This window comes from Sebastes fasciatus, chromosome 20, assembly GCF_043250625.1.
Source record: "Sebastes fasciatus isolate fSebFas1 chromosome 20, fSebFas1.pri, whole genome shotgun sequence".
Lineage (NCBI taxonomy): Eukaryota > Metazoa > Chordata > Actinopteri > Perciformes > Sebastidae > Sebastes > Sebastes fasciatus.
The window spans coordinates 17,996,805-18,009,210 of NC_133814.1; the positions used below are offsets into that span (position 1 = coordinate 17,996,805).

At 41.2% G+C, this 12,406-nt stretch overlaps 1 protein-coding gene across 2 annotated transcripts in view; it reads right to left on the bottom strand.

Annotated features, from left to right (window-relative positions):
- The window catches only part of adamts14 (ADAM metallopeptidase with thrombospondin type 1 motif, 14), a 56,036-nt gene that overhangs the window by 6,500 nt on the left and 37,130 nt on the right, over positions 1-12,406 (bottom strand). For both annotated transcript variants that reach the window (XM_074619046.1, XM_074619045.1), the window contains exons 8-19: positions 10,536-10,679; positions 8,860-8,992; positions 8,436-8,549; positions 8,148-8,296; positions 7,018-7,190; positions 6,667-6,800; positions 5,784-5,907; positions 5,455-5,535; positions 2,131-2,294; positions 1,878-2,043; positions 638-770; positions 232-439 (exon numbers count right to left, since the gene is read on the bottom strand). In XM_074619046.1, the coding sequence (XP_074475147.1) occupies positions 232-439; positions 638-770; positions 1,878-2,043; positions 2,131-2,294; positions 5,455-5,535; positions 5,784-5,907; positions 6,667-6,800; positions 7,018-7,190; positions 8,148-8,296; positions 8,436-8,549; positions 8,860-8,992; positions 10,536-10,679 (1,723 nt within the window). The remainder of the gene's footprint in view (positions 1-231; positions 440-637; positions 771-1,877; positions 2,044-2,130; positions 2,295-5,454; positions 5,536-5,783; positions 5,908-6,666; positions 6,801-7,017; positions 7,191-8,147; positions 8,297-8,435; positions 8,550-8,859; positions 8,993-10,535; positions 10,680-12,406) is intronic.

Genomic DNA, 12,406 nt, shown 5'->3' on the forward strand with positions numbered 1-12,406 from the left:
GTTGTGACATTACAACCTTACGGAAGTCCTGGCGGTTTGTTTAAAAGGCACAGTTTCTGAATACGGGCTGTGTATATTTCTCTGTGGATTGTGCGTTTTGATACTTTCACAGTATTTATATAGCACCTAAACCTGCTTTATAATAAAAAAAACAACAACATGGAAATCTCACTTTCGACAATATGGGACCTTTGAGAAGAGCTGGTGCAGCTGGCTGTCCTCCTGACTCACCTGAGACCATGCCCCCGTCCTCCACTGGGCGGGGCATGTGGTGTGGTTACAGGTCTTCCTGGTGTCCGGCCGATCCTCGGTGCAGTGTTTGCTGTGGACAGGCCTGTTGGTGCCGTTGTGGAGCGCCTGCATGCACTGCACCACCCTGGTCTGGTAGCCGAGCTTCCCGCAGGTCTTACTGCAGGGACTCCACTCCTCCACCACCCACCTGTCAGCACAGCAGTCTCTTTGAGAAAGGTTTTCTTGTCACATAGCAATTACATTTTTCTTTTACGCTTGTTGAATAGCACTTACAATATAAGTCAGGGTGGACATATGGAGCCGAAGCCATATGTCCAATTACCACTTTTAACGCTGCACTAGCTATTGAAATATATATATATATATATAGCTAGAGGGCACTTACGTGGGCTGGCTGCACTCTTGCACATTGCAGCGTTTGCGGATGGGTTTTGGCTTTTTGCTGGTTTCACAGAAGTTTCGATGCACCAAACGGCTGTCACTCTTCCTCCTGCATCCATATTTGGTATACTGTATGCCTGGAGGATTGAAAGTGTAGAAAATGAATCAATCTCCCAGCAAAGCCATACAGACATATATCAGAATCCAAATATTTCTAACACTTTGAGCTACATCTCTTGTATGAAACGTTTATTATTATTTTTATCATTGATTAATCTCTTCATTATTTATTTGATTAATTGTTTATTGTATAATATGTCAGAAAAAGCCCATTTCAGTCCAATTTGGTTTTATTTGGTCATTTAATTGTTTGCTTGGTCTGTCCAAAAGTGAAAAAAAACAAAAGTTATTAGATTTATAATTAGTAAAAACAGAGGGAAGAAGCAAATATTCACACTGTAAAAACTGGTAATTGCAAATGTTTGTCATTTGACACTTGGCTTGAATGATTAAAATGATTATCAAACCTGTTGTTAATTAATTTTCTATGAATCGACTAATATATTCAGTCAGTCAGTGACTTTTTCCACCGTAGACCAACAATAACATGGTAGAAAAAACTTCACAAACACCAGAATAACTTTATCTCCAAGTAACGACGTTCAGCTTAAAGAGGACCTATTAAGCTCATTTTCAGATTCATATTTGTATTTTGGGTTTCTACTAGAACATGTTTACATGCTTTAATGTTCAAAAAACACTTTACTTTTCTCATACCGGCTGTGCTGCAGCACCTCTTTTCACCCTCTGTCTGAAACGCTCTGATTGAGCTCCGCCCCCTCCTGAAAAGCCCAGTCTGCTCTGAGTGGTCAGCTTGCCCACTCTGTTGTGATTGGTTAACCAAACCAAACGCTTTGGACTCCGCTCCAGCTCCGCTCTAACTAGCTTTTGTCTGAGGGCGTGCCAAACTAGCCGTTATGTAAATATGTTACTTGGTGACATCACCACGTTACAGAAGAAAAGGCGGGACTTCAAGCAAGGCATTTCAGGCAGTTCAGGAGCAGTGTTTCTGTGGGGGAGAGTAACTCCCTTTGGTGTGGACTCTGGGCTTTGTAACTTTGCAGACCTTTTACATGCACAAAAAACTATATAACACACTAAAGGAAAGGGAAAAACATAAAAGCACAATAGGTCCTCTTTAATTGCTTCATTATTCAAACACACTGTACTGTACAATCACTGACCTCCTCCGCAGGGTTTGGAGCACTGAGACCAGCTCTTCAGAGCCCACTCGTAGGTGTCCAGTTCAGAGAGAAGAACATTGTTGTTGGTAATAAGCGGCAACAGATCCTCGTGTATGATATACTTATACGTCAGGCTGATCTTTGCGTCTTCTTCCTGGGGAATGACCTGCAACGAAGTGAAGGAAGTTTTTTAGAAAAATCTCAGAAAAAAAGCAGAAGTAAAGCGTGATGATCCCGTTCCAATCCCACTCACCAGCACTACAATGCCTTCATGCAGAGGACCGGTTGTTTTCAGGACCTCCTTCTCACTGTCGAGGGAATACTCCCACTGTAAACCATTTTCGATGAAGGTCTTTGTTTCAGCGTCTTCACTTTTTGCATTCAGTAAGAAGTTTCCAGTAACTTGATTCTTCACAGCTGTCGGTAATAAGTGAAAAAAAGTTTTGTTTTTAATGCATGTGTGGCGACAAAGAATGTGTTTACATCATGTAGTTTTTAGTTTCATTCATTAAAAATCTAAAAAATCGAACAAGAATTCGGGATGAACCGCTCCCCCCTCCAAACAACTTGGGAGATTTTCCTTTCAGCAGGGAACGTGTCAGTATGTATTTTGAGATGTTTGGCGCTGTGGTTAGCCAACGGTAATTTCCCCAAGTTGTGTGTCATCTCCTCTTCCCAGGAGCTAATAAAAGCCAGAGAGGAAAAGAGGGGAGAAAAGAGGAGAGGGAGGGTTTGGGGCTGAACGTCTTGGTGATCCTGACTCACCGTCGTACAGAGAGCTAGTGTAAGATGAAAGATATGAGTCTGTCACTCCATGTCATACCTAGAGACATTTTAGAGCTCCGGTCTCATTACTTCTGACATTCTGACACATCGCTCCATACTGCAAATTAAATTTACAGATATATGTTCCCCCTACTCATCTACACCTGTGATGTGCGTTAATTGCTCTGACATATACAATAATCCATGGGGAGAAATAATGTACACTTCAGCACCTCGGGAAAACAAGTGGTGTTATTTTTGTCTGCCAACTGTTTCCTGCTGCTTGTTAGATGAGCAGATGAAATATAAGACGCAGCACACCATGCTAATTGACTTTTCCTTTACCGAAAAAAAAAGCAGCAACACTTCATTGTACTGAGCTTCAGGGACGAGGAATTGTGAATTCTTCGCATCACAACTTCTGAAACTTTACCCTGCATCGATCAAATGTCACACAAAAAAGCCATCTCGTCGGGGTCGTGGCGAACAAAAACGGATGAATATCAGTTTATGATACAGATTTACACAAGTTCACGTCAGAGGGGAGAATTATTCAGTTTTCTTTCCCGAGAATTAAAAGTAAAATTAAAAGTAGGCATGTTTAACATAAAAATTCTGTATTATTTTGTTATTTTCATTCTTCATAAGTCACCAGATTGCAGGAAACAAAGTCTCTGAAACTCACATTTTTTTGAAAACCTGCCTATTTTTGAGGTCTCAAGGTTGGCAATTATGTTTGTCAGGCTTCAAGTAATGAGTTTGTGTCTCGACAACGGGCCAATCAGCATCCTTTAAGGAGCTACTGCAGCTATGGGCGTGGCTTACAGTAAGTGTGTGTGAGACGGTGAGACCAGAGAGGCAACACGGAGATGCGACTGCTCGTTCTAAATGACAATGGTGGAAGAGGTTAGCGTATATGCAGCAAGAGCATCAGTTATATCAGAACTGTAAAGTATTTCTTCATTGAAAGAAGAGCAAAGAACGGCACTGAAGGCGATGTTTTTCCCTTCAGTTAGTATCTTTCTTTCAATTGACAGATATTTTATTTAATGACCTGCCAAGTATTTTCTGAAAGTGTCTGCCCTTTTCCTAACATTTCTCCAAAGACGGCTTCTCAGATGGTTCTGTGAAGCAAACCGTCTGACAGGGTCAGGTTAGATTTTGACAACATGTCTGTGTAAAACAGAAAAGTCAATCAAGCACCACAGGGAGGCATCCCTCCAGGCTACAAATACTGTATGTCAATTATGTATAATCTGACATCCTGGCGTTCTGCTTGATCTCTTAACGGGTATCTCTTCTCAGTATCAAGAAGGCTCTTTAAGATTGAAAGCTGGCTCTGAGAATCTCCTTTGTGAAAGACAGCAGGTGTTAGTCAGCATGGATTCACAGCAGTTACAATGCATTTCAACTGACACAGAGTCAGTGTACATCTAGTGCAGCCAAGTAGTTGCTATGAAAACCGTTATCAGTACAGTCTGTGGATATCCTAAGTAACCAGCAGGACTTCTGGCCTCATGCAAGCACATTCTGACATCCTAAACTTCTCTCACTCTTTTTCTGTGACCCTTTCTCATACAACTGTTCAGTCAGACTCACTGAACCCTCTTAACACACTTAAATGCCACCTGTTCATGAGTCGGTGCGTGTTTGCGAGATTTGTTCATTGGCATAACTGACGCCTCACAATTCATTCACAAAAATATAGGGCTGTCCTCCACCGAAGGAATTCTAAGTTGACAAACATTCGTACGATTTTGTCGACTTATCGATTAATTGATTTAATCGACAGATCTGTGAAACTGAGTTTCTCCACAAAGAATCCCACAAAAGCATGACTTTAAATCTTGTGTTCACCAGAGATGTTCTCAAATGTTTCAAGTCATTCAGCAGGAAAAAAAGCATAAAAAAACGACTAATTAACTAAAGAAATCTTAGTCCACTAAGACCAAAACTACCGATTAGTCGACTAATCGACTAAGAGGGGGCAGCCCTACAAAAATGATACCGAAGAGTAAAAAGAATTTCACAACACAGTGCTTAAAGTCCTGGCCCTCAGGTCCCCCAAAACAATTAGAAAATAGTAATAGTACAGCTGCCAATGATGTGTCTTTAGGGCAGTGCCGTACTGTCTCAGAAATAAAGACGGAAATGTGAAGTTAAATACTAAAAAGCGTCTCCCTAAATAAGCAAAGCGGTTCATGACTCAGATAGGGGGCGGTCAAAGGGGACGTGACAGTCATGGAGATGGACGAGAGAATATTATACAGTAAGTGACATTATACTGATGGGTGCCACAATGCATCACACTTATATAGTGAACTGACTGAATAATAAAACTGGAGAGTGAAACTTTGGTCTCCCCCCTCTGGCAGTGAGAGGAATTACACAAACACTGTCGACGTTGCTTATGACGTATGCCTGCAGGTGAGCTCCTTGAATCCTGTGAGCGCCACAAATGAAATTCCTTTCACCTAAATTGTACTGGAGTGGTGACAGAAATCTCAAAACCTGAGACGAATGAAGCCAAAGCTGTTTATATTCTTGTGTGTTTTTGGGCGAACTGACTCTTTATTGAGTAAAGAAGTTGAACTCGGTGACCCTGTGCTCTGGTGTGTGTACCAGTCAATGAAGCTATACAGCTACAAGGTAAATGACCCAGTGATTACAATCACACAGACAAACAAGAAACATGTAACATTTGGAAAACTCTATTTTTTTGTCATTGAATTTTAGTCACAAACAATTCTGTTACTTAGCACCGAGAGAATCATGTGTTTCCACGGCTGGAAAAAAGATGTGACACGCTCACCAATTATATGAGGGGAGGTCTCGTTCTCCTCGATAACAATGTGGCGGGCTCCTATTGGGATGTCGAACATTTTCAGCATTCCTAACAAGACAAAGAGACACGGCACATTTCAGCTGGGAGCCTTAAACAGCAGGAACAGCAGCCAATTATTTCAGATGTTTGATCCTTTTTTTTGATGATAGAAGTGTGGTCCAACATAGAGGCTTGGGAAAAAGTGTTTAAGGCCTCTACATTTTGATCTTAAATGATGACAGTCGTCTCATATAATAACTCATCTGAAGCAGAGTTGCTGATTTAAGCCCTGGCCTCTCCGCATCGCTGATAATTACCTGTCTTTTTGGGCGTCTTGGTGAGTGTCAGCTTCACGGTGCGACAGTGGGAGTTGTCCCCCTCACACACTCCACATTTGTCCTCTGTTTTGTAAGAGCCGACCTCCTTGTCGCAGCCTACATGCTGTGAGGGGGGGAAAGGCAAAGACAGTCAATCAAATCAGGGCAACCGCTGCGCGTGACTTTTACGCAGACTGAGAATACTCCGCTGGGAAAATGATGCCATGGGGAAACGCTGCACGCATGTGGTTCAGAGGGTTAAGATGATGCATATTGGAAACACACACAAGACATAACAGGAAATGTAGCCAAGGCACAGAGCGACTGGCCTGAAACAATTAAAGTCTCATGCCCAAGGTGAATGCCGAGACAAAATAACGTCTGTCTGTGTTTGTGTCAGAGCAGAATGCAGAGGTGTGCAAATGTCAAATATCTGCATAACTCTTTCTACGGGCGCTTATTTAATCATCAAATGCACTTTAGTAAAGGTTAAGGCACTGAGGGAAAATGGCATTTCCTAACTCAGCTCCTTGTCAGGTGATATTTATTATTACATATTCCTCCTGGCGCTTTGCTGCATGAGGATGCTGATCTCTGGCATAAAACATGCATAGACATGATCGCAAACAGCAACACTACGTGTTTAATGGATGATTTATTTCGTAGCGTTTTTATATCATTTAAAACAAAATGTTAAATCTTCCACTACTTTAGGCCTCGCCCAACTTTACTGTATTTACTGTAAAGTGAAGATACTGGTGTCATATGAAACTAGAAAACCTAACGAATCCATTGGTACCAACCATGTCATACTAGCTTGTCAGAAAAGAGGTTAAATAACGCTCAGAATTTGTGAGTGCTCGTAGTTTTAGTGGAGACGTACCAGACACTCTCCTCGGGCGCAAATGCTGAAGGGCTCCGAGTAGCTGCAGCGGGTTCCATCGTGCATCACCTGGTTCATGAACACCACCTCTCCGGTTTCCTTTGACCTACAGCTCAGCTCACACTTGCGAGCCTCTGAAAACACAAAAACACACACGCGTCGGTTCATGCAAATATCTTCCGAATCTGAGAAAGCCATCAGCAGGACACAGAGGAAAGATAACACCCACCTGAATCTAAATATGCGTGAGAGCGGTTGCTCCTGCAAATGTAATCTGTCCACTTGTTGCTTTGCAAAAAAACTTTAAGGCAAACCTCTGAACGAGAGAGCCAACGCTCTTTACAGACTTACCATCTGGGTGCTCGTACGGTAGCCAGGTGTGCTTGATGTTTTTGTGGTATTTGTTGCTCCTCTGGACACACTGCTGAGCACGGAAGTCCTCGTAAGGGCCAGCACACTCCTCCGTGTTGCACATCTGGTAGTCGAAAGCAGAGCCGGGGCAATCTCGACCACCGTAGGCAGGCCTGGTTAACGACAAAAACAATGTGATTAAAGACGTTTTCCATCATGAGTATCTGGTATAATTCCAGAAGGATTTGAAGGAAAGGCCGGATTTAAAAAGTATGGGAACTTTATGAGATGGAACAAATAATATGTGGACTAAAGCTCCAAACGCGGAGGTGGATTCCTGCAATGACCCTTTCAATCCATTCTGTAATGTTGATGATACACCCCTAGAATAATGACTTCTCCATTTTCAAACACGGTGCATCTGTGTTTCTATTGGGTAACCGTGCACATCTGCACGGCGAGAGTGGAAAGGTGGATTCTGACTTGCGAGTCTGCCGGATGGCCACAATGAAACAGGAAACTCCTGCTTAATGTGACTGTACCTTAAAGTAACCGTAAGTCTGCAGCGGCGAAGGCCTATTAAACAAACCTGGTGTCCGCTGGTCACGGTGAACTGAGAAACCCACACTGAATGATAACAACTTTGTTTTAGTCATTAGTCTTCATTACTAGGAAACAACACAACACTTCCTGTGTGGTATTATCATTTTGTGCCCGTGTTCTCACAATCTACCATAGGTCAGAAATGTGAAGGCTCTAAAATTAAGATAAATGCTTCTATATATCCTGTCGGAGTTGACTATAAAACTGAAAAATTTGCTAAATTAAGTGAAATTTCATCACGTAAAACTATAAACAATAACAAATTGGCAGAGATACATACAGTAACTCGCAATCTTGAACACTTTTAAGTCAAGTTTTAGTTTAAGCAAACTTAATCAAAGCCACACTTTAACAGAATGTCATCATCTGCTGGATGAACACACAGAGAGCGTATATATATATATATATATATATATATATATGTATATATATATATATATATATATATATATATATATACATACAGTATATATATAAACTATTTGGCCACTGAAAGAGTAGCTGATTTTGATTCAGCATGGACTCACGGAGGGTTGTTGCACTGTCTGCTCCGGGAGCGAACTCCACCTCCACACGTTCTGGAGCAACCGCTGAACTTTGACCAGGAGCTCCAACTCCCATCGTGGCCCTGAGGCTCCTGGCTGGATCTCCAGATGCAATGGCCCTTGAAGCACCACTAAAAATACAACAAAGACGGACGGAAAAGAAATGTCAAAACGTCCAGACTAATGACGGTGACATTTGAAACCATTTCAGGATTTGGGGTTTTCATTTCCAGAATTAGAATTCACAGCTGATTCAGAGACATTTCCCACCTTTCCTATTGCACACTCCGTCCCGTCCACCGGAGGACCTTTTTTGGTTTTACAGAAGTACTGGTTGTCGGGGTGACTGCACCACAGTTGCTTGCAAGGGTCGTAGGTTCGAAACTAAGTGAGAAAAACAGCAATTTTTTGAGCTTCAGTTTTTTTTTTTGGGGAAATTTCAATAAAAAAAAATCCACCCTCACTGTACACCACCATAACGCTCAAGTAAATTTAAGATGTAAATGTTTTGAACTCCCGTGAGAGGCACATTCTTGACTTTTTAAAGGATATTATCATATCATTATCATTTGAAATGCATTACCAGTTTTTCTGGTCATGTAATAGGCTTTCAAGGGATTTCTGCTGACTGAAGGGAATACATTAAATCAATCTGTCTATATGTTTGGGATTACACAAGGTGCGTAGGACTTACAGCGGTGCACATTTTATAACCGACGCCGAAATCAAAGCGGCACTGCTCGTCCATTGAATAATTTATTCCAGGGAGCTCAGGAAGCTTGGGCCACTTGTGTTCAAAGGGATCATCCAGCAGGCAGTCATAGGAGCTGGAGAGAAGATGAGAATGATAGAGTCATATACTGCACTGTGTGTGAGATCTTTGGAGAACAGATAATCCAAATCACATTTATTTGCCAATGTACTAACACAGAAATAGAAATAACAGCTAGGGAAAAGGACAACATAGCTGGACAAATAAAGGTAAAGAACAGACAGTACTGTTATGTGCACACGTCTATAAAGCATCTATATGCAAGTCACGTGTTCTGCAAGTTGCAAATAGGGCAAAGGAATGAATACTGAGTGGATATGCATGGACTGGCTGTACATGTAAAAATGTTATATACTGTTTATACAGCGTGTAGGACTTTTATTAACAGATGATTATGTATATATATATTTTAAATCCATTAAAGGAACATTTCGAGGGATCTATTAGAAGAAATGGAATTTAATATTCATAATAACGATGTTTTCATTAGTGTGTAATGACCGTGTAAAACCGTGGTACTGCAAGCCTCCGTCTGACTTCTGTTTCTCCTAAAGTAGTGTTATTATGGTGAGGATGGCCTCTGAGCGAGGGGAACGGCGTTACGTTTTTTTGCACCTGGCGGCTCACGTTACCGCAGTCTTAGAAAGGGAAGAGTGAGCGGAGAGGTGCTCAGTTGGTTCCAACACCACTAGATGCCACCAAATCCCACAAACTGTACTGTAACTTTAAAGACTGTAAAATTATAATCTATAACGGTAGCAGTAGATATTTGGTGTTAGATGGTTATTGACAGTGTATGAGCAGGGTGCGATTGGCCGGGGGGAGGGTCTATATATCTCTGCCTCTGCATCTGAATTATTGAACAGTCTCTTCTGCAACAACAATAAAATCAGAAATGGACTTTCACTGTCAGTGCTTTGCACAACAATAGAGATAACACGGCGTCCAGGCTAGAAACAGAATGAACGTCTCGAAGCTGAACAGTCTGCTGTTCGTCTCAGTATATGGATCAGGTGTTGCCTCCTTCCCTGCCTAAAGATTTGCAGAGATATGGCTAAAAGAAGGGCGACACGCCGCCGATGACAGAAAAAGAACTCTAAGCTGTTTTCTTAGTCTGACAAGTAGGCAGATACTGTAGCCTGGCATGTTTAATTAGTTGTTTATGATCACATCCCCTATGTGTCTGCATGAGGAAATGTAAAGAGAGTGTATAATATCGCGCTGCTTGATGAATTACATTTTTAAAAAATGGATTCAAATATTCCTGCAAGTGCAACGGCTCAAGTTCCAACTTTGTTTTATCAAAGTTCATCATTATTCTATAAATGTTAATTTAAAAGCTGCAAGCAACAGCCTGAACATCAACTATATGGACCCACTGTGGTTTGTGATGTATGTAAAATGTGCAAATCGCATCCCGTGTATGACTGACTAAAGTGTTCATCAGAGTGACGGCCCGCGGCAAGAAAGTTGTGTAAAAAAGGAACAAAAAATAAATCAATAACATATTGAGCTGCTTCACACGGAAGCTGCGCAGCGTACGACCAATATGTGGAGGAGAAAATGAGACGAAATGGAGAGGGATGAACGGATCGTACTGGATGTATCGATTGAGCTCCTGCTTGCTGCAGCGTGACCAGTGGTAGCGGTGGAAAGCTGCCTGGACGAGCGGCGCCATGATGCTGCCCATACTGGTCTCATCGGCACAACGATTCCCCTGGCCGTCGTGCTCCATGCCGAGCCTGATGGGACGAAAAAAAAGGCTCATTGAACAGGAGGAGAGCTAAGAGTAATACTTGTTGAATGAATTCTGTCAAGTATTGAAAGTTGGCCTTCAGATATGTGATTTATTTTGAAATTTCTTCAGCTGCATCAATAAACGCTGATGCACTGAGAGGTTTGGTGTATTTTGCTGAATGAAAAAGAGGTCAAAAGTGCCAAGGTTGAAAGAAATCCAAACTACACTAGATGTTCTCTTTTACGAAAACACCTTGAGGCTTTTTGTGATGATGATTTATCAAAGCGAGCAGCAGGATTTTGGCTCTCCATCACGCTACTATCACTTCTTTGTACTGAAATGAAGTGAAACGCTGTCTGAGCTCTCTATTAGCTCTCCCGCTAACAGCTCTGTTGGCTGAATCCCTCTAAACACAGTGACATTTCCGTACACATTCAGGTTGAGCTTGGAACATCATATCTCATTAGCCATTGACACAAAGTCAAAGCCTCACGGGGGCAGCGGTGGTTATATGGCAACAGAATAATTTACTTTCTCTTTTTTCGTTGATGAAATAATGAGGTGGTTTAATCTTACTAGCCACGACAGCGGTGGGCAGTCACTGGGCACAAAACCCCAGGAACGTGCTTCAGCTGTTCACAAAGACTGATTAAAGTAGTCCTCGATGAGAAAACCCCGCTGAGTTACGGAAGCTGGAGGAAGAGGAGAGGAGACAGGATGCTGCTGACGTCTGTCTTTTCTCTGTACTGACAATCAACCCTCTACAGGAGGTCATGAAATGACATCCTATAATAACACATGAACTCTCAAAGTTTGATCTCAAAGAGCAATTCAAGCCTATTACACAGATATTCACCTCAGAAATGTAGCATTAGGGTGAGACCTGCCACTTACTGCTGCTAATTCCTATAATAATGTCTTCTTTTTCTGTTCGTTAGTAACATTTCTTCTTTTTTATTATTTTTTTCTTGTCTAGTTAGGGTCCTTTTACTCGTAGTTATCGTATATGAACCTCTGAAGTGCCCCGACCTTATTGAAACTACATTTCATTTCAAGGAATATTCCCATTTTAAGAAATATTCATATTTAATTCTTATTTATACCATTCTTGCATTTATATTTAACAAACTTAATAAATCCCACTTCTTAGCATTTTGTGGTTATGTGTTATATATTGTATGTCTTAATGCAAATATTTGCACACATTTCTTATATTGTCATTTCTTATACTTATTTTTATTTATTTATATTTCTCTACATATATTGTGTTATATATTTTATAGGGCTGTCAATCGATTCAAATATTTAATCGCGTTTAAACGCATGATTGCCCATAGTTAATCGTGATTAATTTGAAATTAATCACCATTTTTATCTGTTCAAAATGTACCTTAAAGGGAGATTTGTCAAGCATTTAATACTCTTATCAACATGAGAATGGGTAAATATGCTTGCTTTATGCAAATGTATGTATTTATTTATTATTGGAAATCAATTAACAACACAAAACTATGACAAATATTGTCCAGAAACCCTCACAGGTACTGCATTTAGCATAAAATAATATGCTTAAATCATAACATGGCAAACTCAAGCCCAACAGGCAACAACAGCTGTCAGTGTGTCAGTGTGCTGACTTGACTATGACTTGCCCCAAACTGCATGTGATTATCATAAAGTGGGCATGTCTGTAAAGGGGAGACTCGTGGGTACCCATAGAACCCATTTACA